The sequence below is a fragment of the Tympanuchus pallidicinctus genome, unplaced genomic scaffold (genome assembly GCF_026119805.1).
Source record: "Tympanuchus pallidicinctus isolate F22 unplaced genomic scaffold, pur_lepc_1.0 scaffold8, whole genome shotgun sequence".
In the NCBI taxonomy this organism is placed as follows: Eukaryota; Metazoa; Chordata; class Aves; order Galliformes; family Phasianidae; genus Tympanuchus; species Tympanuchus pallidicinctus.
Genome location: NW_026294802.1, coordinates 43,843,435 through 43,868,869, shown reverse-complemented (window position 1 = coordinate 43,868,869; position 25,435 = coordinate 43,843,435). Strand labels below are relative to the sequence as shown.

Here is a 25,435-nt window from a genome sequence, read left to right as displayed (position 1 = left end):
GGCATCCATAGTAACTCAGTTTCCTGAACAGGGCCTGGGGATCACTGCTCTGTTAGTGTTCTCATAGCCTGTCCTGATTCATACAGTTACTCATTCTCAGGTGCAGAGCTTTCAATTTAGATTTTCATGAGGTTTTTTTTTTTATCTTACTGCAAAATTTCTTCAAATGAAGATGAACCATCAGGCATTTCAGCTAAGGCTGTTGATATTGTGTTGTTTGCTAATTTACTGAGTGTGTATTTGTTCACATCATAGTTGCTGAAGATAATAATATTTGCCCCATCTTATATCATCAGTAAGTTCTGTCATCTGTTTCTGAACCCACACATTGCCTCTTTCCACCACAACTGTTTGCAGAATCTCTTCTTCACAGATATTCTGTTTACTGAAGTAAACCCATTTAACGGGGAAAAAACAAAACTAAGCAATTTCAAGTATTAGTGTAGATGGTTGCTTGTTTCTGTAAAGTTATAAATGTGTTTACCTTTGTTTGATATTTCCAGGTCAGAAAGCTGCAGAACAAGTGGGCAAAATGCACACCATCGAGGCAGATAAACATAGCAGGTGCAGCGACTGCTTCTGTGGAAACAAGCCAGCTTGGTATATTCTACTACTTTCTTCAGTATTGAAGTATAGCCAGTTCAAGATTTGCAGTCACTTCAGACAGACAGGCAGAGTACAGTGTCTTTGAGATGTCCTCATGCTCGCTTAAGGAGAAACTTTGCAGCAGGAAGTTTCATTAGAGCCCCTGTGTGGATTGTTTAAACATCTTCAGTTAAGCAGACTTTCAGTGATATAGTTTGTACTCAGTAAATTAACTGTTCCTAATCGCAACTGGAATATTTCTGGTCACATTCAGAGTTTCCACTTTGTTGCTGGAATGTCTACCTTGCTGAAAATGGTTATTATTTTTGAAAGGTTTCAGAAAGTGCCTATCATGTCTGTGCTTATCTGGAAAGTGTGACTTCAACAGTTAAGTGTACTGACACTGAAAGAGAGGGATTTTATCCCTTTGTAACAATAACATACCTGAATTGGGAAGCAGATTACTTAGATGGCACTTCTGTCCAGGAGTTAATAAGATTCTGTTGTGGTAAGCTGCAGCTAAACTGAATGAGGTGTAGGGGAATTCCTGTGGTCAGTATGACTGTCATATGTCATTTAGTACTGGTGCTGTCTCTGAAAGTTTACTGAAATTTTGCAGTTAAACGGAGAAGAAAAAAAAAAAAAGAGTTTAATGTTAAAATTACTGAAGTCTTTACAGATTTTTTTTTTAAAGTAAATAATGGTCCTTTTTTGTCCATTAATTTTTTAGGAGATCCAGTATACTTCTGAATTATTGATGTTTTCTTTTCTCTGTGCTGTTCTAGGAAAATGGAAAAAAATAAATTAAGGCATAATATGAATTGCAGTTGCTTTAATCTGTGTATGCTTAAAAATATTTTTGCAATTTTAATATGTACTTATCTTGATCATAGTTGAGGAAACTGAGACAATTAAATGGAGAGGTGGTGAATTTTTCAATCCTATGCTTAACAAGCAGCAGAAATTGGCAGTGAAAAGGATACTGAGTGGTGAATGTCGTCCAACACCTTATATTCTCTTTGGACCACCAGGAACTGGAAAAACAATAACAGTAGTTGAAGCTATTTTACAGGTAATGGTGAATGATAAATGGATAGACTCTAATCTTTTCAGTGTTAGAACACTTAAGGTGAATCTGTGAGTACCATCACTTCCTTATTTTCCTAGGCAAGATTTGGAAATATTCTTCGTAAGCCTTTTCACTGAGCTATTCAGAATGATGAAATCAATGTGACTTTGAAAAAAAATCCTGAATGGCTTATTTTTATATCTTAAGGCTTTAGTGAATATTATCTAACTCATGATTCTAGTACTGCATAATAGATTCTTGAAGCACAGTATGCATTAATGTAGTAACTGTGCAGTAGTTCTGCTCTGAGTGCACTCAGCTTGAGAACCCTTAAATGATGGATGTCGAGAGTAGTGGTTCTTGAACTGCAAAAGCATGGATGATTATAATCTGGATTCTGTATTCAGTGAAATAAAACGGATGTGTTTGAGCTGTTGCTACTTTTCCAAATAATCTTTTCTTTTTGTGATGTCCATCTTTTTGAATATAGATACATTTTACTTTACCAGATAGTCGAATCTTGGTTTGCGCACCATCAAATGCTGCAACAGATCTGATTTGCTTGAGGCTGCATCAAAGCAATCTATTAAAACCAGGAGCTATGGTCCGAGTCAATGCTACCTGCAGATCTGTAGAGGTAAATGCTACAGATAACCGGTCGTATTTCCTTTTTAATACTTTAATCTTCAAATGCTGATTTATTAATGCAACTGTCAGTATTTATTAGGCTGCTGAGACTTGGCTAGGAAAGTAATAACTGATCTAGCTTTTCCAGAAGATGAACTGAAAAATATGTGTGTATGAAACATACCTGCAGTCTTGATAGGTGAAGAGAATGCATGTCTTCTTCAGTCACATTCAACCAAGAATCCATTTCAGTGCATGGGTCTATGTCTAAGCATTTTATTCTACTTCCAAAATAGTTTTTTTTGATGAATTTTTAAAATTACTCACATAAAAACATCTGGAGTGGTATTTTGCTAAGCACACTGTTTTGTTTCTGCAGCACGTTGATGACATGGTGAAACCTTACTGCAAGGACGGTGATGATATTTGGAAGGCAGTGTGGTTCAGGATAGTAATTACCACTTGCTGTAGCGCAGGAATGTTTTATCAAACAGGAACAAGGTACAGTACTGCAAACAGGAGTATTGTTGAGACATCTGGCTTCCTGGCAAACCTCTTGATCTTAATAATGTTTCAGCGGAGAATTTCTTCAGAGTAAATGTAAGAAAGCATCTTGACACGGTTGTTTTTCCACCGCAGGCAGTGGGAACCTTAGCTGCGACGTTACTGTTTACAATCATGTTGTCTTAAAAGCATCTAGGAGTTCCACTAAAAAGCACATTGTACTTAGTCTTTTAAATAAAATCTTCATTAGTTGTAAAGAGCCACCATGTGAAGTGCCGTTAAGTAAAGATTCTTCTGGTTTTGCTTTCAGCTTTCTGAAAGGACACTCTTAAGTGTCTAACTGATTTAAGAGTTGTTTTATAGAAATAAAGGCTAGCAGTTGTCTTTGCTGAACCAAGTGCATTATTCAACTGAAATAGTTGGAGATCTTTGAGAACAAGGAAATTTTTCCAAATGTCTTAACCTTACTATAAATAAAGCTATAATTAAGATAAGCAGTGGTTGTATATATGAGAGCATGTAGGAGAACTCACAGATGAAGAATTAGAAGGAAAAACACAAGTGACTGCCTTCTGCCTTTTGATGTATTTTCAGCCTTCGCTGTTGTGTATGTGGAGGTGCCTGGCACACTTGACAGAGATGTTTACAGAATTGCTCAGATCAGCCACGGGGTGGCAGAATTAACTTATCTCGGGGGGAGGGGGAGGAAATGCCCTGTTTTGAGTTCATGTTATTTAATTCTAGGCTTGGACACTTCACACATGTGATTTTGGATGAGGCTGGGCAAGCAAGTGAACCAGAAAGCCTGATTCCTATTGGATTAATTTCAGAAGTTAACGGTCAGGTAGTTGTCTCAGCATCATCAAAAGATTATTAGCAGTGTGAATGATGCAAGATGCAAGCTGCTGTTCCTGATAATGAGTATGAAGTTGTGAGTACATGTAATAAACCTCACAAATGTACAATTAAGTCAGTTTTAGCTTTTGAACACAGTTTTCATTTTCCACACTTTAACAGAATTGTTTTATGTCTGAAGCTAGTCTGCATCAGGAGAACAGAGTTCAGAATATGAAATATGTCAAATATTTATTTTACGGCAGCGGCTTACTTCTCTTGTGGGTCTAACCCTTTGCAAACAAATTAGGCGTTTGGGGGGAAAGCAGAGAGCTTGATGTACGTTCATCTCGGAATTCTGAAGTGTGCGTGTTATTGAGACTGCATTTTATAACAGTTTTAATAGATGTTGGGTTTTTTTACTACACAGATAGTTCTGGTCGGAGATCCAAAGCAGTTAGGGCCTCTAATAAAATCTAGAATTGCAGTGGCATTTGGATTAAATATATCCTTGCTGGAAAGACTGATATCAAGAGATATGTACCTGAGAAATGAGGATGCTTTTAGCGCGGATGGATCATATAACCCTTTGTTGGTGAGTAAAGTTAAATTGTTTCACTTTTTTTCAGATAAAGAATGATAAACTATGTTTGGTGATGTTTACTTAACACTTTTTTTTTCTTTTTTTTCTTTGTCTTTTAATCCCCATGCTGAGATTTAAGTCTGGATTGAACATTAGCTTACTAGTAAGTCTTTATTACTTTGAATATGTATGCCAAATAGCAAGGATGCTGTAACTTCTTAAAACCTTTCTCTGCTTAAAAACAAAATTTCTTCAGAGTTGGTAAATGCAGTGCATGTGTCAGAATTCTCAATAAGGGTTTCATTGTCCAACTTAAAGTAACTTTATAACATAATTCTCCACAAATGCGCAAGCACAATTTAAGCTTTTAACATGAAAAGACAAGTAAAGCTGCCTCTTTAAATGCAAAGATTTTTTGAACATCTTATTTCAGGAAGTGAGGGGGAAAAAAAGGTCTCTGAAGGATAATCTTCTGGATTTTTCTCATATAAGCATCAGAAAACAATTTTTACAGTTTATGGGAGTACTTCATAATATTTCATGGCATAGAGAAGTACTGTTCCTTTCATCTTTGTGCTGGAACTATGAGTGCTGCTCAGAAAGTAATGCCTCCTATTTTATCATGTTGGCCTACAGCGACAGAGGCGGATATTGGTGATATGGCAGTAGAGGTTGAACCTTCCCACCAGTAGTCCACTGCATTCTGTTGCCATTTGACAAATGACAACAGAGAGGCAGTTCTGACAAAATGGTGTCTGAAATGGAAGTGCATATGAAGCAAAGGTGTGTTATTGAATTCCTCCATACAGAAAAAAATTGACATTGATCAGTGCTTTCTGAACATTTATGTAACCCAAACAGTGGACATGAGTACAGTGAGACAATGGGTTGTGCATTTCAGCAGTGGTTACAGTGGGTCACCTACTCTGGTGCAAGTTTTTACAAGCATTGCATATAGGCTTTTGCTCATAGCTGGCAAGAACTCAAAGCTTATACGGTAACTGTTGAAAAAGAGTATTCTGTAGCTGAGAATTTACTCTATAATAAACAGAGATGAGTACAGGGGAATGACTGCCTCCCCACTTCTGCTGACTACATTACTTTTGGTACAAGCCAGGATACCATTGGCTTTCTTGGTGACCTGGGCACTGCTGGCTCATGTTCAGCTGAACATCAACCAACACTCCCAGGTCTGTTTCCTCCACACAGTCTTCCAGCCACTCAGCCCCAAGCCTGTAGCATTGCACGGGGTGGTTGTGACCAAAGTATAGGACCTAGCGTTGATCTTGTTCAGGATTGTACAGTTGGCCTCAGTCCACTTGTCTAGCCTATCCAGATCCCTCTGCAGGGCCTTCCTAACCCTAGACAAATTGATACTTCCTGCCAGCTTGGTGTTGACTGCAACCTTACTGGGGGTGTGGTCAATCCCATGATCCAGATCATCTGTAAAGATATTGAACAGGACAGGCCCCACTAGCAACCACTGGGGAACACCACTCATGACCAGACACCAGCTGGATGTGACTCTATTCACCACCACTCTGAATCCAGCCCTCCAAACAGTTCTATATGCTTTCTAGCCCTGTCTTAACTTTGTGGTCCTGCATAGCTCTGTTCAACCCTGTTGAAAAGAAGAGAGTGAAAACCATGGGGCAAGAGCACTGTTTTGGGTAATCAGTTCTTGAATGAAGACAGCTCTGCACGTGCATATTGAAAATGATTTAGTTTTTTAGGTACAGAAAACAAACTAACAAAAAAACTGATAACAGCATGGCCAGAGGAAGAAATCTGATGGCAAACTTAAGTTGCTCGAGGAAGGTTGGGTATAATGTGATGCTTAATTCTACACTTTAGGTTGTGTTCAGCTTCCTAAGGAAAAGTTTTCTGAAACCCCCAAAATTTCTGTTCTTGTATTTATTTATTTTTTATACAATGTTCAATGTACAATGTTGGCATTGTATGACAGCAGGAGATGAGGGCTTGAAGGATCTCACAGGTCTTCAGGTATATGTCAGTCTTCTTACAAAACATAATTGGAGTCACTGGAATATTTCTTCAAGGGCATTCTTTCATTTGAAGGCAAGTAGTTCTGGTTTCCAAGGCCTGCCTCTGTCAGATGTTACGATAACTGGCTCTTCTGATGCTCTCTCTGCCTTTCAAGTCTTCCCTTCCAAAAAATAAATTATATCTATGGAAATCCCTTGGAAACAACCTGAACTGAATTAAAAAAGGAGACATAATGTATCTATAGATCAAACCAAAGAATTCTTCCTTCATCTTTCATGTATTTTTTGTTCCTTTCTGTTCCTTTTTTTTTTTTTTCTCCCCTCTCTCCCTTTAGAAGGAGAAGAGATGGTCCATTTCCTTCCCATTTAGGGGGGGAAGAGACTTTTTTTTTATTTAGTGTTTACTTAATATCAAGGCTGCGTTTTTTTGCCTTTAATCCAATTTTTTGGCAGCTTTAGGAAAGCTAACATTGCAAGATGGTAAGTGGTCTTCTTGGGAGCTGCATACCTTCAAGTCTGATGAGTAACTCAATTATCTTTGTAAAGCCCTTCCAACTCAGGATATTCTGTGGTTCTAACTGCCTGTTTTGGTTACAGGTTTTATTTTTTGTCTCTGCAGATCACAAAACTCGTAAACAACTACAGGTCACATTCTGCATTGCTTGCCTTACCATCTAAACTGTTTTATAATAAAGAGCTTGAAGTCTGTGCAGATGCTGCAGTAGTGACTTCTTTGTTACACTGGGAGAAGTTGCCCAGGAAAGGGTTTCCGTTAATTTTTCATGGAGTAAGGGTATGTAAAATGCTCATGTAGTCTAAGTAAAAATAAAGAAGCTTCATAGAAGTTTGCTACTGTTGTAGACAAAGGTTTTATTCATTAGAATGAATTTCAGGAAGAATATAGGAAAAGAACAAGTTGTTTGCAAAAAGGGTGGCTTCTTGACCATCTGGTTTTCAAAACAACTACTGAAGACAAATAGATTTCTAAAAACTTCCGCAGCTGCAGATTGCAGGGTATTGTGAAGACATTTTCATAAAAATTTAAATTGGCAAATGTAGCAGTAGTCTATTGCAGGCAACTCCATTAGATTTAGATTAATTCAGGTAAGAGTCTGCTGCATTAGAATGAATGCAAGCCTCTAAAACTAAAAGTTTATTAAAGATTAAAAGTCAAAGATAAAACTGGTACTTCGGGAAGAAAAGTCCTTGTGGGTCTTCCAAGAAGTTAGTGAAGTGATCAGTGGTGTGTCCACTGTTCGGAGGTGCTTGTGTCTGACCTCTTCTGCTTTGCTCAAAAGCAGAATAACAGCTTGCAAATATTTATTATTCTGAGCTGAGATTTATATTCTTTGCACATATATGAAGCACCATTGTCATAAAATACAGGTGGTGGTTGCTCATTGAAAAGGATTTATAGCAAATCAGGACGTTTGTGTATAATGTTACGTTACAATTTCTGTTCTTTAGATATTTTTGTTTGTTTGTTTTGCATTTAGATGTGTAAGACAGTAATCAATTAAATATGTAGTTAGTCTTTGCACATGGCCTTCATCTGCTCACTTTGCTTCTCCGAATACAGGGCAAGGAAACTCGTGAAGGTCACAGTCCTTCATGGTTTAATCCAACTGAAGCAGTTCAAGTAATGCAGTATTGTTGCCACCTGGCTAAAAATGAAAGCATTGCAGTGTCAGTGGCTGATATTGGAGTGATTACACCGTATCGTAAGCAGGTACGGCTAGTATTTAAAACTTCAAAGTTACTGTATTTAAAGTTGTAGTTTTGCCTTGCTGCTCTGGTTTGGTAAAATGGGAAGGCGTATCTCAGAGCTTCACTGTGTTTCGTTTCGCAGTGTATTGTCATTCACTAATGATGTTCCCATTAAATCTAGAGTTTAGAGTGAAAAACCTCAGTTTTTTCACTCTCTATGGTGAAAGTAGCAAGGAATCTCTGCACAGCCCTCTTGCGGGGGTGGGGGAAGCTGTTTGCCCTGCCACACCTGTGGTAAGTCTTGGGTTGGCACGTACTCCATTACAGAAGAAGAGCTTGCATGGATAAACTCCTAAGATCTAAGTTGTTCGTGTCATTAAAATCTATCAAAAAACCTGTTAATTTCTGTTTATGTGTAGGTAGCAAACATTCCCCCTGTTGAGTCACATAAGAAGTGTTGTACATAGCAGGAAAAGCTCTGTTTTGTTTTAAAACCTTAATAGTGGATGATAGCTAAGCTTGGTGTAGGCATTCCCTACAACCCATCTGTGTTAAATTACTTTACATGGCTCATGTCTTTGGTTTCAAAATAATCCATTCTAAAATATAAAAATAAATTTCTTCAAACATTTTTTTCTAGGTAGAAAAAATTAAATTTCTTCTAAGAAGCATTGATTTGTCAGATATTAAAGTTGGCACAGTAGAAGAGTTTCAAGGGCAAGAGTGCATGGTTACCATCTTATCAACAGTATGTATGCTTGTGGGCTTGTCTAGAATATTTGTTCTTAATTCTCTGTAGCTTTTTCCTTTTTGAGATAGAGCTTTGGGGAATGAGGATGAGAAAACCAAGGGAACTGTGATTTTGTCAGTAGTCTATCATAGTATTTGGGAAAAATAATTGAAATGTGTGCAAACAGGATGGTATCTGTGCTTTTGAGGTAGACTTCAAACCCTTCAAGCTAATTCAAAATGAGTTCATAGAGTTTCATATAGGTAATATATCTTTGCTTAAGCATGCTGAGCAACGATGGAAACTGGATGCAGTATAAATAGTAGAGAGAACTGTATAAATCACAGCATCCAAAGTCACTGTTTAGCTTATGAATGTTGATGTAGGTTCTTTTCATTTTCTGTTTGAGAATTACCACATAATTGTGTACAGCTGATGATTACCCAGACATCAGTGCTGACTGTAGAATCCAGTACTCTTTTTTACTGTTAGGAGAACACTTGACAGTCTTCCATGGTCATTTTTGTGATGTGCTGTTGGAGTGTTCTGCTGCTTAAGTATTGGGATGTTGGTAAATGTCTTTTCTAGCTTCTGACTAATTGAATCTGAAGCTATAAAATGCCTTGCAAAAAAGGGACAGGGAAAGGAAGTCTGTGCTGTGGTTGTACTTCAGCAGTACACTGGTCACAGGACATTATTTTCACAGTACTTCACTTCCTTGATTCAGTGTTGGTGTTGGTAGACTACATCTGTGTAAATATGACAGTACAGAGACACGACTTGCATCGCTAGAAATCTTTATATAAACATGAGAATGCAGAGCTGTTTGTTTTCACTCTTTGCAATAAATGAATCTTTCAGAAAATTTCTGATTCTATGATCACAGAATCATAAAATGGCTCGTGTTGGAAGGGACCTTAACAGTCATCTAGTTTCAATCCCTCTGCCATGGGCAGGTTGCCACCCACCAGGTGAGACTGCCCAGGGCCCTGTCCAACCTGGCCTTTAATGCTTTCAGGGATGAGGCATCCACAGCTTTTCTGGGCAGCTTGTGCCTGCATTTAGTCTAAGTCTCTCCTCTTTTAGATTAAAACCATTCTCCTTTATCCTGTCACTAACAGATTATGTAGTATGGTGCTTGCCCTCCTGTTTATAGGATCCCTTTAAGTACTGGAAGGCTGCAGTGAAGTGTTCCCAGAGCCTTCCCTTCTCCAGACTGAAAAAGTCCAGTTCCCTCAGCCTTTCTTCATAGGAGAGATGTTCCAGCCCTTTGATCATCTTCATGGCCTTCCTCTGGGACCGGTTTGAGAATTTTACATCTTTTTTCTTTGCTGGATGCCCCAGGCCTGGACACAGTACTCTAGACAGAGCTTCACAGGGACAGAGTAGAGTGGAACAATCACCTCCCTCTCCCTGCTGGCCACCCCTCTTTTGATGCAGCCTAGGATATTGTTGGCCTTCCAGGCTGCAGATGCACACTGCTGGTTCATATCAAGCTTCTTGTGCATCAGGACCTCCACGTCCTTCCCTGCAGGGCTGTTCTCAAGGAGTTCTTCCACTCTATATGCACATCTGGAATGGCCCTGACCCCAGTGCAACACCTTGAATCTCATTTAAGTTCACCTGGTTTCATTCCTCAAGCTTGATAGAAGGGGATGTTGAGGAAATACAGGGAGATGGAAGTTTGGGAAGATGTTCTGAATTGTATTCAGTCCAACAATTGCATTTGATGAGGAGGCAAGAGGAGAAGAATGCATCACTAAGTTGAGAGTTTCTGTTGTTATTAGGAAGGTGGTAGCCCTTGCCTTTCACCATAGCTTTGCAAACTTTGCTGAAGCTATCAGTATAACTGATATAAAATTGAGTTTAGAATACAAAAAAAAAAATCTGTGCTTGCTTTTTTTCCAAATGATAGTATGTTTTTTGGTGCAGTAAGTCTCAGTGAAGTAGAAGAGATGTGTCTGGAATGTGGAGTTCTTGCAGTGTTTGTGACTTGTGGTCCTTCAGAGCTGTTCAGGAATATGCATTACAGACTGAGCTCCTGTAAGTCTGGGCAATGGCATAGAGGGCAAACTGATCAAAGGCATAAAACCCAGGGATTTGAGGCTCAAGGTAAGAGCAGTACTAGACTACATGTAACAGGCACACGCAATTTCCAGGAGAGGGAAGGACAAAACAGTTATGAAAAAAGTCAAAGCCCTGAAAATAGTTTGACTTGGGTGCGATGAGGAAGGAAGCAGTTGGTTTGGGTGAGGTGGTGTTTTGTGGCTTGAAGAAACCATTTGGGGATTTGCTTGCTTGTTTTTCCCCAATGGTAGTGGAACCATGCTTAACTTAGTTGTTCTTCTTTGTATCATAGCTTTTGAATCCAGCATTGTAACTGTATAGTTTTAGGTATATTCATAAAACTCATTTGTGATGGGAAATTGTTTTATCAAAGATTAATTTAAATATTGATGAGATAAAGCTGAAAATGTAATGGAAAACTGAATTTGCTCTAGCAGTGTTTCAGTGGCATTTTCTTCTAAGCTAAGGCCAAGATGACTGACAGGACACTCTGAAATGTTGTTGATTTTTAAGACATAAAAAAAAAAAACAGCAACTCTAGCATTTCTTCTACTGAAAGATTACATCTCGTAAAACACTGATTTTGTGTTGGTATCTTGTGTTTCAGCTTGCAGTGGATATTCCTGATGCTCAAATAAAGCTAATATAGCATTCTCTTGAAATTGCTGAAGTCATATTAGTGTACTGTTAGATAATAGACCTTCTCTGGGAAAACCAATGGTGGGATGTAAGTTAGATAGCTTCAAAATCCAAAATTCAGCTAATCTGTGTATTGCTCACATTGAGCTGTGGTTTGCTGTAGTGAGCAAATTAAGCTTTGCGCTGTGACAAAGTAAGTTGGTTTCTCATTATTCCAGTTTTGAATCTGTATCTCTAATCAATTTTCAGGTGCGATCTTATGAAGACACACTTGCTGAGGAGGAATACTGTTTGGGCTTACTCTCTAACCCAAAGAGATTCAATGTAGCAATTACTAGAGCAAAAGCTTTGCTGATAGTCATAGGAAATCCTCATCTTCTTATGAAAGTAAGGTTGTTTTTTTTTCTTCTTATATCTTTGAATCATGCATGGTATTTGCCATGGTAAATGGCTAACTTGGAGGGCATTACCTGATGCCATTGTTTTCATTTTTTAATGGAGAGAGGTAGAAGTGATTACTCCCAATTAACCACCTGCTAAAAAGGTCTCCTTTTTGAGCTTGTGCATGGTTCTTTCTGAGCTTCAGTATTCATAAAATGAACTGAATGAGAGGTGTGGTCTCCCCACACCTACGTGCAACACACTGAATCCATCTGAAGGTGTCTTCCTGCTATGTTGTTCCGTGCTTGCACTGTTTGTGGTGTTCTGTTTATGGAAAAGGTCCTATTAAATCTTCTGCATTGGCATGCCACGTTAATTTGTTGGCAGGTTCATTACACAGAGTAACCTGTCTATGTTAAACATCAATCTTCTCTTGTAGGATCCCTGTTTTTGTGCACTGTTAGAGTACAGCTTAATGAATAACGCTTATGTGGGTTGTGACCTGCCTTCTGAGCTGAGAAGCCTGCAGCGGTGAGTATCTAGGCTTCTCTGTAACCATGCTAGACACAGAGCAATTTGAGACATTTTTCAAGCTTATGTTATTTGAAGGATGATACATAGAAAAACGTGTGCTACAAATTAAGATTTGATTTTTGCGGTCATAAATACTGTAAGCATAGCATGCAGCCATAATTCCTCCATCCCATAAGAACAGTCTTAGCATTAAGTATTAAATAAAGGATGTTTTGGACTTGGTATTTTGCATACCTCTAACATTGCAGCATGTGTTTGGGGAACAGAAGGATTTGAGGGGAGCATGCTGTAGGGAGAAGCATTTGCACTAGCTGTACTAAAAGAATTTTCTTGATTGATTTAAACACATCCCTTCTAGGGTCATATAATGTGTTGCTATATTGTCTTCTAGATAATATTATACTATATTATTATATTGTTATAATATAATATTATTATCTTCTAGATGAAATTAACTATCAAAGTGTTTGTTCTTGTTCATGGAAAGGTAATCAAAATCCATTTTTATCTTATCTCTTTAATAGACAGGTGTGACTAGTTTTTCAGTATTCAAGATGCATTCAGTCCTCTTCTGTTTTTGAAGCTAAGAATACTTATAGGAATCCAGCACCTTTTGGCCTCAGGGAAAGACACGCATTCTGAAATTCCTTGAAGTTTATCCAAGAAAGGCTTCTTAATGCTTCCTTTTGAGAGGTGAAAAAGTTGAAAGTTATCATTATAAAGTGGTACTGGCAACCAGTTTGCTTTTTTTGTTTAGAAAGTGTATGATTTTGCTTCTGCATAGAGCAGGTATGTGTGAGTCCTCCAAGCTCCGGAAGAAAGTTATTGCTGAACTTGTATATTAATTTTTCTTTAACTTTTTTTTGACATTTCAGTTTTTCTCAGACTTTTGTAGTGCCTCCTGAAACTCTTCTGTCCCAAGAATATGTGTTTGTCTTGTTATTTGGTTATGGAGTGTGACATTTATAATCCACACTTCATTATACTGGATTATACTTGGATTGAACTGGAATGATGCACGAATATCTCCGTTTCGCTGATGTTGAGTATCTTAAGCCAACCAAACTTCAAGCCCTACTTTTTTGTTTAAAGCCTTTGTATACGTGTCTGAGATGACACAGGATTCTGTTTTTCAGCTGCAGTCCAGCTGTCTGCTGTGGTGTATGTCAGAATGCCTCAAATGGGTTGAAAAGGTGGGGGAGACAGTGAAAACTGCTGTGTTTCTACAAAGATCCTGTACAGAAGTGTTGTATTCAACTTTGGCAAAATTGTAAGCAATGAATGTCAACTGTAGCTTCATTGAGTACTGTGCTGTTACTTTAAACTTGAACGTGGTGTTCTCTCCAAGTTGACTAAGTATTGCCATACAGCATTTCTAACGTAAGTTGCACAGTTAGCTGTGGTCTTTCAGAGTCTGGGTTGTAACCCAGTGGTTTTCTGCAACAGACAAATATTGTAGGTAACCTACAGAGAAACAAAGAGAGGGGTAAAAACAAGATTTGGTTTGCAGTCAGTTCGTATTACTTTCACTTCTGGTGGTCACTGTACTTCCTTCTGCCATGCTTTATGTATAGATAGGGCAGCTTATAGCTTGGTGAAACATCAAAGCCAGATACACAGTGCAGTGACACGCACCATATAGAACCTAGAATATACTTAGTGTATTTATCCAGTCTGAGTCTCAGCTGTATTTGAGCAGCATTGCAGCCTCATCAGCCTTGTCTCTTTGGTATGTTATTTTGCCAGCTTAATTGTTTTTACTCCTGAAAAAGTCATAATAGACAGTTTGTTGCAGTATTATACTGAAAATGTCAGTGGCTGTAATGCCATTCCAGTATTCTGCATAAAACTTTGGCATCTGTCCAATAAAGGATCTGTTCCCCATTGAAGGATTTATTGAATGTCTTCCTTTGAGGATTATGATGGACCAGATCTCACAGCAACTACGTAGTCCTGTTAAATGATCTTTGAGTTCCCTTCCACTCCAAGGCATTCTATGATTCTATGGCACTTAGAATCATAGGTCGTTTCCAACCTTGTGATTCTGTAAGATCATCCAGTCCCACCGTCTCCTCACCACCATTGCCACCACTGGCACTAAACCATATCACGCAGCTCCTCATCCAGACGCCTCTTGAACACTGCCAGCGACGGCGACTCCACCACCTCCCTGGGCAGCCATTCCAGTGCCTGACCACTCTCTGAGAGAAGAAGTTCTTCCTGATGTCTAACCTAAACTCCTCTGATACAACTTGCAGCCATGACCCCTTGTCCTGCTCATTGCCTGGGAGAAGAGGCCAAGTCCCTCTTCATCACAACCTCCCTTCAGGAGGTTGTAGAGTGCAGTGAGGCCTTGAGCCTCCTCTTCTCCAGACTGAACAATCCCAGCTCCCTCAGCCGCTCCTCATAAGACTTGTGCTCCAGACCCCTCACCAGTTTGGTTGCCCTTCTCTGGACACGTTCCAGGGCCTCAATGTCTTTCCTGTAGGGAGGGGCCCAAAACTGAACACAGTACTCGAGATGTGGCCTCACCAGAGCTGAGTGCAAGGGATGATCACCTCCCTGCTCCTGCTGGCCACGCTATTTCTAATGCAGGCCAGGATGCCATTGGCCCTCCTGACCACCCGGGCACACTGTCGGCTCATGTTCAGCTGAGCATCAACCAACACCCCAGGTTCCTACTCCTGCTTATAAATAGTGGTAACGTAGGTTTTCTCAAGAGTTCACATGTTCTCTTTGAAGAACAGTGAAGTGATAACAGAATAATAGCGCTTACTTCATCACTAGATGTAACTCAAAACTCATTTGTGTTTCCGCAGCCTTGTGTATAGTAAAGCAGACAGTAAACAACTGCTGCTTTGCTCTTCAAATCACAGTACTTTGCATGTCGACTTTACTTCCACAAAGGCAGCTACATGATTGGGTTTGAAAGGCTGTGCCTTTATTACTGAGCAAAAGGCAAATGATAAATGCCTGTTACTGCCCGTGGTTACTGCTACTGAAAATCTTTGAAGAGAGACCTTACCCATCCGACCTGTGCAATATTAAGCAGTGTTGACAACTCCTAGCAGCTTGAGGTGCAGGGAGAGGTGCCAGTGCAAGAGGCTTTGGCTCTGCTATTCTTGTCATCTTTTGTAAAGGTGTACGGCCTGATAAGCTGAAATGTTGAAAAGGGGAAGAAAACAGTCTGCATTCTCTCTATTTGTTGAAAGTCATCTTTCATTTTTACTGTGACAAAGATAAACTGATTTTAGAACGTAAACAACAGAGAGACTCCAGCTACTGCATACAGAAGTAGCAATGAGCGAGTCTATGATCTAAGCAAGTCTTAGTTTTCATGAAAACCATGATCCAGTTACTTAGTTAAGACATGAACAATCTTTTCCCCCCAAATTAAAACACATACATATATATATAGTGATTGTTTCTGGTTTTTATTAAGTCACTGCCTTACTAGGAAATTACAGAGGCCACAAGAGTGGTTCCACAGTGTCTCAAACAGCAAGCTAAAGGTACATGAAGTCAGAGAGCCCAGGACAAATCTACCTCCTCAGCTCCCTGTGCCTAATATATTCAGTTAGATATTGCTGATCTATGAAAAGCGAGTATAGTCTGTAAATAACTCCTGAGCCATTTAACATAAGCAATTAAGAGTTGAAATGTAAAAAATACCTCCAGAAGACCACTAAAGACACTGGGAAATACTAGAGGTTTTCCAAATGGAATCAAAGCAGGTAGTACTCAAGTGTATACACAACAGCAGCTTCTTGTTTTCTCATTGCATTTCAGAAAGCAGATGTGAAAAGTATGTTCTGTGTTGCAGCTTTATTAGTAGGCCAGCAGCTAATTTCTGTGCCGTGGCAATGAGGAACAGGTGTCTTTACTTACGAAAAGAAGCATTCTGTAATTGGCTGCACTTAGAACACAAGCACAGGAGAAGGTATGCTCTTCTATGAGTGTTATAGAATATGAAGTTTTACTGGAGGAGCAGTCCCTCCTGTTCATTCTACTTTTAGTTCTATATTAATGAAATTGCTGCCGTTGCTCTATTCACAGTGGCATGGATAGGTCAGATCAGGTTAAACAACTGGTGCAGGAGTTGCTGGGTAAATACGCCATTATTTCTTCTAGTTCTGTATTTTGTCATAACAGATGTGTAACTGTGCTTTATCTAATAGAACTTGCATCCCTAGCAACTACATAGCAACATACTGAAGGTCAAACTGGGTGCCTTACATCAGCCAAATGATGTAAGTCGTGCCAGCTCACGCAGTCCAAGAAACACATGTGGCAAGGTGCTGCCCCTGCCGTGCTAAACGGGCTTCACAGGCACATTGGGTGTACTGTAACAGATAATGGGGGGTTGGAGCCCTGTTCCTTTTTTCTGCTCTTCATCCTCCCAAAGAGTGGTCAATCTATACACAAATAAAAAATTAAAATAAAAAATCAAGTTGTAGTTGCAATCTGTACTGTACACCTTGTGTGCCTGCCTTTGTTTCCAGAGCCTACGTTCCAGTAAGGACACTAGATCAGCGGGGCAAGAAATAGAATTCACAGTACACAGCAACTGCATCTGCTGTTTATGATGTCAGGAAACTTTAATGCAATTTTCTTCTTCAAATAAATCAGCTTTGAGGTGTAAGGGAACATTGAGCTGCATATTTTGAAGCTCAGATATCAGAAGAATTGAGTATTCTAAATCTTAATAAGAAACAGACTCTTAAAATGTGTTACTGGTTTTTTGCAGCTAACAAAAAGAACAATCACAGAATCAGAAACAATTTGTCTCAGTTTTAGCAGGCTTGCTAAAATTCATATATTCTGATCATTTAAACAATTGGCTTTATTCTAATAGCAATGGTAGTGAAAATGCAAGCTGGGAGAAGGGTGTTCTAGGACAGTGAATAATGGGAGTGTAAAATAATCCTTCTAAACTGCTTACATCGCCTTTACAGCATTAGGTGTTGTTGCATTTCAGTACTTCTTAAATGATATTTTGGTACCAGCCTGTTGAGAATTGCAACACAAGGAAACACTTGAACTGCTGTGTCCCCCAGAAGTACAGCGAGGAAGTGATGAGCTGTAGAAGGCAAACTGCAGACCGTGGAGTGAACAACCGTCCATAAGCAGAGGATGAAGTGCTGCCAAAATGCTCCATTTGGAAGGGCTTGGAATTTGACTGAAGGGCACAAACAAATTGGAAGGTTCTTCAGAGGAACTGTAACATCAAGAAGGAAAAACCGAGGAGACAGAAGAGACTGTAAGTAAGGAAAGAGTACAGTCAACAAAGGGATAATAGAAAAAAAAGAAAGTTTAAAATAAAATACACCCCCAGTATTTTGCTTTTCCTAACCATTACTCGCTTCACTCTGACTTCCATATATGACTTCTCTTCCTCTGACATAGCTGGAATGTGTAGTCGTGCAGACAACATGGAAGTGCTAAAACTGAACAAGAGATTCTTTCTGATAGCTGCAAGTGCAAATGCCTGAGAGCTGTGTTCCAGCTGGACTGTCCATGCTCCCTTCCTACCTAACAGAAGTACATACAATCGTTTGCTTCATCCTAAAACGTGTCTAGAATATTTGAATAGATCCCCAGAGGTGCCTCTCTCTGTTGACACCGCAGAGTGAGGCCAGAAGCTGAAATGAGCTGAGTTCTGGACAAGTGAAGCTAGGTGCTCTAAAACCTGCCTTAGCTGCCTGTGTCATCTCTCCCTACAAGCACAAGAGACCATTTTGTGCCTGGTTAATGAAAAGTATGTAAGTAAGAGGTGAAGGGCAGCATTTGGGGAAATGAAAACATCGGAGTTCTGTGTTTCTCGCTCCTGCTGAAGAAGTAGAGGTCACTGACGCAGAAGTAGATTTACCTCTCTGTAGAAGATGAAAATACAAAAGTTAATGCTTCAGTGGGCTTCCTAGTGCCATAATGCTTAGCAGAAGTGTTCATTTCCATAACAGATCAGTGTGTTCCAAACAACGTGAAGAGTAACAAAGTGCATCTGTATGTGACTAGCAGGAAGAGGAGCCTGGTCACTGTCAGCCTGGCTGGGCATTGCTATCGTGATGGTGTGTATTTAGAGGGGCCACAACAGCCAGAGGAGCTGTCCTGTTGGGTGCAGGTTGAAGAGGGTGTAGAATCATCCTTAGTGCCACAACTCTGACATATCCCCATGTATCACGTACTATTAAGACACAGACTTGAGAGGAGAAGCCCTAACCCTGCAACTTCAGTGATTCCAGCTGGCCCTCTTCAGCAGCACAGCCATATGGTGAGGTGGGCACGTGTGGGCCAAGGGAAGGTGGCCGGGTGCCCTCAGCACAGGGCTGGTGGGGGCCGAGCAGAGCGGCCCCTGCACGAAGCTGCAGCAGTGAGCTGAGTGGATGCACAATGGGAGGCACGTGGGCAGGTTGTGATGTGCTGGAAGCACTGTGCGGGAAGTCATGGGGCTTGTGGTGGTTTCCCTTCTGCTGCTAACAGCTGTGCCCTGGGGCAGTGAGGAGAACAGCATAGCAGAGACTGAAGGATAGTGAAAATTTCCCTTTTGGCTTCCCTTAAATTAACGAGCACACAGCACAGATGGGAGAAGTGAGGCGGAAGAAGAAATCCAGCATAAACATTTCCTGCAGAGTGATTAAAATGCAGGCATTCTTTGCATTGAACAGAGGACAGTGATGACCGAAAGGCATTTAAACCTCTATTGTAATTCCTGTTTTGGAGAGTGCCCTTGAGGTTATGCTGGCATTGCCTGGTTTAATGCTTGATGTTCACCAGATGTCCCAAAGCATAAGTATGATGGGATTGCTGAAAGGTTAGTAAGCAGAGACCAAGTGACCTTCTTACACTCTTATTTAATTTTACTGAAGCCACCACTGATTTTTAACAATCACCCTGTTACAGTTGGTGCTACAGCTGGAAAGATTATCGTGGTGAAAATGGGAAGAGAAGCAGAGAAGGATTGCTCACCTGTATCCAAAGATCTCGGTTTGCAGGGAAGACTCCACAGAGCAGCAATCTCCAGAAAGAGAGCCTTCCTGAGGGGCAGTCTGTCCTTAAGTGGAGTCTAGGAGAGGTGCAGCCAGGTTCCACCCCTTCTGGTCACACAGCTGAATTGCCTTCACCTGTGCTCCCACGGATGACTCAGTCCTTTCCTCAGGTGATCAATCACTGGTTCAGGCCGTAACTCAACAGTTCCCATACAAACCCGCTTGCCGGATTCTTCATGTAGATTGTTTCATCCATTGTACCACTATCAAGTTTTTTTTTGTGCATTGTACCGAGGCAGTGAGTTCTCACATACATTGCAGGTGAATATTATTGTTCCATTTGCACTGAAAGCAGCAACTGTGATATTCCTTTAAGGTTCTGAATGCTCTCAAGCTATCTTAAAAATGATTGTGTGCTATGAATATAGGTGGCCTTCATGGTAACACTCTGTACATCAGCCTCACTTGTGTGGTCAGTCACTGCTACCTGCACAGAAAAACCTAGCAAGGGAAAAATCCAAGCAACAGATTTTTTTTAAATTGACTTACTGTAGAAATAGGCATGAGAAGAAACAGATTGCAGAAGAGCACAATTAATTTTTACAAAATTTATTAATAGCATAAATAAAAGTATATTCATTACAGGCAGATCGTTGTTGCTAATTGTAAATTGCTCTGTAATCATAATCCAGGTAAAACTGCAGATCTGTCTGGGATCAAAGTCAGCAAGCTTAGGTCTGGAATCGGAGGTCAACTTCAGTTGTCCTACTTGTAGAGATACCCTGAAATGAAATGAAATGACACCTTTCTCAGTGTGAAAAAGAAGTTTTAGATGTTCAGGGAAGCTCTCCATTCTGCTTTTCATATTTGCCCCCTGGTGCTCATGTCACTTCATGGCTGTGCAAGAGCCACGGCGTGCTGGTGGAGCGAACACACGGGCAGCAGGGAGCGGCCTGCTCACGGCATCCCTGAAGACACGGCAGCCAGCAGCCTGGTGACAGAGTTCTGAAGTGCACAGGGAAGTGCTGACAAACGCGTTCCGTGTATAAATGAGTCCTCAGGCATTTTATAACAAATTATTAAAAGAACAGCTGAATTTCAACACGCTAGGTGCCTTTTTAAAATCTCTGAATGTACTGAAAGTGCTTCAAAAGTAAGCTAAGCTTCTCTCTTAGTCCCCTGTGCTCCAAGGTCATCATCATTTCCTACAAAGGAAAATTATGCTTGTGATCCCGGAGCAAATGTGCTCCAAAGCGTCTACTTCAGTTTCTCCTTGGGCTCCTACTGCAAAGGGGATTTGCTATTTCTGTGTTCTCACAATCTGGGTTTTTACCAATCACTTGGGGCAGAGTGGTTGCTGTATTCTGTATTCAGTATTAATCTGGGGCCCACAGAACTGGTTAATAACACAAGAAATTTAAGTTCAAGTTTACCCTAAACACAAACTTTTGGAAGTGTTGGTACCTGTGCATCATTTTCATTGGAAGTCATGTTCTAAGTGGGTGTTTTTGATGTTCTGAAATCACGTGTTGAAAACCTCCTTTACACAGTGCAGGTACAGGCTGTGTATAATGGCAATGTCTGCTCTCCACAGACAGCAGAAGGAATCCCACTATAGGGTTTGGATCAGGAAGTGACGGAATTTAAACACCCAAGTACAAGTTTCAGGAAGTGGATTGTCTCCACATCAGTATAAATCCGTGTGCTTTAGGCTGAAAACCTTTAAGTGCTGACGTTTTGTCAGGTACTCGTCAGTCTCTCCCCTTGTGATCAGAAATTTACCGCTTTAATGCAAATTGTTCAACAGCTGCCTGCGTGCATTGCGGCAGAGCTACGTGCTGTAATAATCCATCAGCACCTGAGCAGACCCACTGACAGAATGAGACCAGCAATCCTTCTACCTCACTGACAGCGTCTGCGTCAGCAGTGCCTGGGAACGCGCACCTCCCTCTGCAGCCACGCCAGAAATTGCTGCATGCCCTCTGCAGTGCATCACAGCCATCGCATCCCCTGCAGAAAGAAACTGCACAGCCCCTTAAACTCCCGCTGCCACCGCTGTCCTGCTGTGCGTACGAGACTTTGGTAGAATTAGTTGTGCTTTCTGTCAGCTGGTGGAGGTGGAGGTTTGCGCATCTTCTTTCCTTCTGCAGCGCACATGTCAGCTTTTCCCAGATTTCATCAGGATAACTGGTACACATTTTTACCTCTGCAGCATTCCTTTAATAATTTCTTCCAGATTCATTTATGTTACTAATTAAAGACTGGTATTTCTCATAAATGTAGTTAAGAAATTATATTATGATCTAATATTGCAGCAACTGATTTCCCTTCCATGGCTTTGGGAAGACAATGAACAGCCAGGTGCCCCGTGGGCAGCATCTGACTTTGCAGAGATTACCCGCCTTGCCTTGGACTTAACTTTTTTTCTCACTTCTTTTTTTAAACTTACTTAATTTTAACATGAAAATGTCATTATATCCTAATTTAATTCTGTTCCAGCCAAAGCTTTATTGAATAACCTAAACCCGTAAGCCTTTTCCATCAAATATCTTTGCAGCTCATGAATCTGCACGAGGCTATTCGTATGCTTTAATTTTCCACATCAGAGTTGCATGAGTACATATTTAATGTTAAAGATGCCTTTAAAAATACTACTACGTCAAGTCAGTTTTTCAGAGTTTATCATCCAGTTTTGCCCCAATATATTAGATAAAATTAGGTGCATTTCTGGAATCTTGGTGTGACACCTGGTCTTCTCTTCAGCTTCTCTGCAAAATACATCAATTATGAAATAGAGGAGCTCTGCCCCTGTGCTGAGCTGGCAGGCCTCTCCTTCCTGCCCGCAGAAAGGACTTCAAGGTGCAGTGGCAAAGGAGGGACAGGAAGAAATCATATCCACTGCACAGCCTTTACACCAGGGCAGATCTGCCCTTGCTTCAGTGACTGATGTTATGATACCACGTGTTCTATTCTCTACCATTGCTCCTCAGGGAAGAATACATTGCCTGTGTCGTGGTGCTCAGCCACTGTAATGATGGATAAAAAGAAGTTCTGAACTTCTTCAGGGTTCAAGAAGTTGTTCAAATTCAGAATTATTCTGGATATTTTTAAATAACTTCATAATAAATCATCTGCAAATTAATTGGTTCCTTGGCCACGAGGGGTTCATTTGTTCCAAGTCTGCACACAGATTTCATCAGTTGTCCCCACAGACAAAAGGGTTTTGGTCAATAACCCACTGCTAGCTTTAGGCACGCTCTTTAAATTCAGCAGTTAGGGCTTATGTCAAAACCGGCGTTTTATAACACGTTCAGCATAATCAGACATGATTCAGCTGGTGATGTTCTCTAGTCAGGGGTAAGCAGCTCAGTACAGCCAAGTTAATAGCCAGCAATGCTAAGTGATGGACAAATGCAGGCCATGTGTAATCTCACATGCAGTGCCTTGGCCTTACTAATATCTGCACTTCAGTACGACTGGCTGTGTATGGCCATCAAAGTTTACAGGACCGGGAACACAACCAGCAGCATGTGCAGATTTGCCAAAACCAGCAGAACAGCAGATGAACTAAAAATGTTTTGCCCAAGGCTACAAGAGTACATTCACAAGATTACAGGAAAACCAGTAAGCTTTGTTGACAGATGAGAATCTGACTCTGGGAGATACGGTGCATGTAATCTTACCCTAATAGCTCTTCGGAGTGACATAACTTACAAAGCAAAATGTTTACAGCCAGGAAGGGAAGGGCATGATTTGCAGCAGCCGTACAGCGCTGTGTATTGCACTCAAAGGAGTATTTGCTTCCTGGGTTTGGGCATCCTTCCAGTTTGTAACAAGACCTGAAACCACTGTAACAGAAGTTTATAGAGCAGGTTTAGCTTGGAAGGGGCCTCCGGAGATCTCGTCTACTCCCTGCTGCTCAGAGCAGATCCCACAAGGTCAGCTTGGGCCATGTGCAGTCAGCTTTTGGATAGCTGCAAGGGCAGGCCACAGCTTCCCTGTATTGCCATCATCTTTTGTTTTTAGTAATTATACACACCTCATCAGAGTTTCTTCAAACTCGTGTCCATTGCTTCTTCTCTGTACCCTCCCACTCAGAAAATGGAGAGAAGAATGTGCTTTCTGTCATCTTTTCAAGACGAAAGTCAAAAACAAATGTGAAATTCATCTAAACTGTTTCAACCAAATGGAAATCCCTCACAGTGTATCTAGGAAGATTTGTTTGTGATGTTATCCTTTCCTGTAGGACTTGTAATTACTAATTTTCTCTGGAATAAGACAGTATTAATTCAAACCGTTTTCAGCTTTGTTTTGTGATAATTTTAGATGTTGGAGTTGTTTGCGTATCTTTTTTCACATCAAGTCAAAATACTCAGAGAATATACACGAGAGAAGTTAGATTCAGGCTCTGAGTTGTAGTTTCAGCAGTTCACACAGCAGTTCATCCTGCAGGATGCAGTGCAGGTACTTTCGGACGTGAGCTGGTTCTGAGAGGGGGTAAAACAGTTTTTCACTGCAGTACAGAGAGAAGCACCTATATTGATCACTGATGTTGAGAGTTGTTTCTGTTTCTCACAAATATTTGTTTTGCTTTTCAGCAGTGTTGCAAGAATGTTTCCCTTCTCATCTCTTCTGTTCAGCCATTGCTAGTTCTCGAAGCTGAAATTAGGCCAAAATATTTGTGCCTATGCTACATTCAAAACCAGAAGGATGACCACAAGTTCTTCAACAGTGATAGCGTATTATTTTCTATGTTAAATCATTCTTATTACATTTATTGCCATATTACTATTAAAAAAACACTGGTTTTATGAGTAGTTTTCTTCCAATCTTCTTGTTCCAGAAACGAGTTTTGGCATCCGTAAGAAAATATGCCCATGTCTGGAAAGAAATGCCAGAGTCTCCATTTGTATGTGCCAACTGACAAATATCAGACAGCCAAAGCCACTGAAGATTATATTCTGGTTCTGCATTATCTTTTCTGTGATATTTTGTTCTAACAGAGAAGGTGCCATCAGCTAAAATCTTCAGGACACCGAGTCCTTCCAGTATCCAGTCCTGTTCATGCTGGGACATATCTGAGGATAACCTTATGCCCAAAGTAACTCATACCCAGCAACATCCACCCGAAGATGTGACGAAGGCTGTCTGACCTGTGTAGGTACACAGGAAATAACTGACCTTACAAGGCAGGCCCATAATTGGGAAGTGTCCACGCATTTGTACATCGGGATGCCAAACTCGAGGCAGGCACAAACCCCTTGCTCCCAGCCATGCTGTCATGCCTCACAGGTTCCACGCAGTGCCTGAGTCCTTGTGATAGCTGGCAGGGGTAGATCTGTCCTTTCCATGAGAATGCAGCGCTGTTCCCAGGAGGGCTCTTCCCTGTGGCGCATTGTGAGACTTGCTTTTTCTTAGCAGGCTCAAGGGCAGAAGTCGTGTTAGCCTGCCAAGGCATATGTCTTTGCTGGCCTGCATACTGTTTGCTGGCAGTTGTGGTTTGGGACACTAGATCAGAGAGACCATTCCTAATTATGTGAAGGCATTTAGTATGGAGACTGAACACTGCATGTATCATAAATCTGGCAAAGAAGATGAATGCTGTGACTGCTTTCTCATCCGTCAACACTTAAGGAGCAGCTGAACAAAACAGACAGCATGGTAGGTGGGATTACACAGTCCTGCTGACATGGAATGACCAGCGATGGCTCCACAATGTCTGAAGGATGTCATGACTATAAGGGAAGACCCCCAGTCTTCCAGAGCCGTGGTACATGGCTGAAGAAATTCATTCCACTAATGAAAGAGGCCCTCAGCAATTTGACTTTGCAGTTCCAGTTTGTTTGGAAGATTCAGAGCAGGGCTGGCCAGTGCATGTGGAACACAAACAGAAAATAGCACCAACCTGAAAATCACCTGCATGTCAAGCTTGCAAAAGCATGTAGGTACATCCACGACTCACTGTGTCGTGGTCTGCAACTTGGAAAACCAGAGGCAAGTATTTTTGTTTAAAGCAGAGCCTACATACTGATGCATCCCTTAACCAGTGCTCCTTCAGTAGTACTATAGAATTAAGGTTCAAGCAGGCAAGGGAAATTAGGGAAAACATATGTGCTCAAACCCATGCCACGCCTAACAATTCTGATGAGTTATTACTCAGTGCAGATGCATGCACTGCTTTGT

At 40.7% G+C, this 25,435-nt stretch overlaps 1 protein-coding gene and 1 long non-coding RNA gene across 4 annotated transcripts in view; one reads left to right on the top strand and one right to left on the bottom strand.

Moving 5' to 3' along the window:
* MOV10L1 (Mov10 like RISC complex RNA helicase 1) overlaps positions 1-14,283 on the top strand; it is a 36,016-nt gene extending 21,733 nt beyond the window's left edge. For both annotated transcript variants that reach the window (XM_052669201.1, XM_052669202.1), the window contains exons 16-27: positions 504-600; positions 1,479-1,657; positions 2,145-2,291; positions 2,661-2,782; positions 3,530-3,629; positions 4,050-4,214; positions 6,828-7,001; positions 7,788-7,937; positions 8,556-8,663; positions 11,601-11,738; positions 12,172-12,263; positions 12,791-14,283. In XM_052669201.1, coding sequence (XP_052525161.1) covers positions 504-600; positions 1,479-1,657; positions 2,145-2,291; positions 2,661-2,782; positions 3,530-3,629; positions 4,050-4,214; positions 6,828-7,001; positions 7,788-7,937; positions 8,556-8,663; positions 11,601-11,738; positions 12,172-12,263; positions 12,791-12,800 — 1,482 coding nt within the window. In that variant the 3' untranslated portion in view covers positions 12,801-14,283. The remainder of the gene's footprint in view (positions 1-503; positions 601-1,478; positions 1,658-2,144; positions 2,292-2,660; positions 2,783-3,529; positions 3,630-4,049; positions 4,215-6,827; positions 7,002-7,787; positions 7,938-8,555; positions 8,664-11,600; positions 11,739-12,171; positions 12,264-12,790) is intronic.
* Positions 14,284-16,352: 2,069 nt separating this feature from the next.
* On the bottom strand, positions 16,353-19,409 carry LOC128073909 (uncharacterized). Of its 2 annotated transcripts, none has more exons than XR_008202928.1 (2): positions 19,233-19,409; positions 16,353-17,524 (listed from the first exon to the last, which is right to left on the bottom strand). It is a non-coding gene; the product is annotated as an uncharacterized LOC128073909 (long non-coding RNA). The 2 variants fall into 2 exon arrangements; XR_008202929.1 differs by having other exon boundaries at positions 16,353-17,484.
* Positions 19,410-25,435: the final 6,026 nt, after the last annotated feature.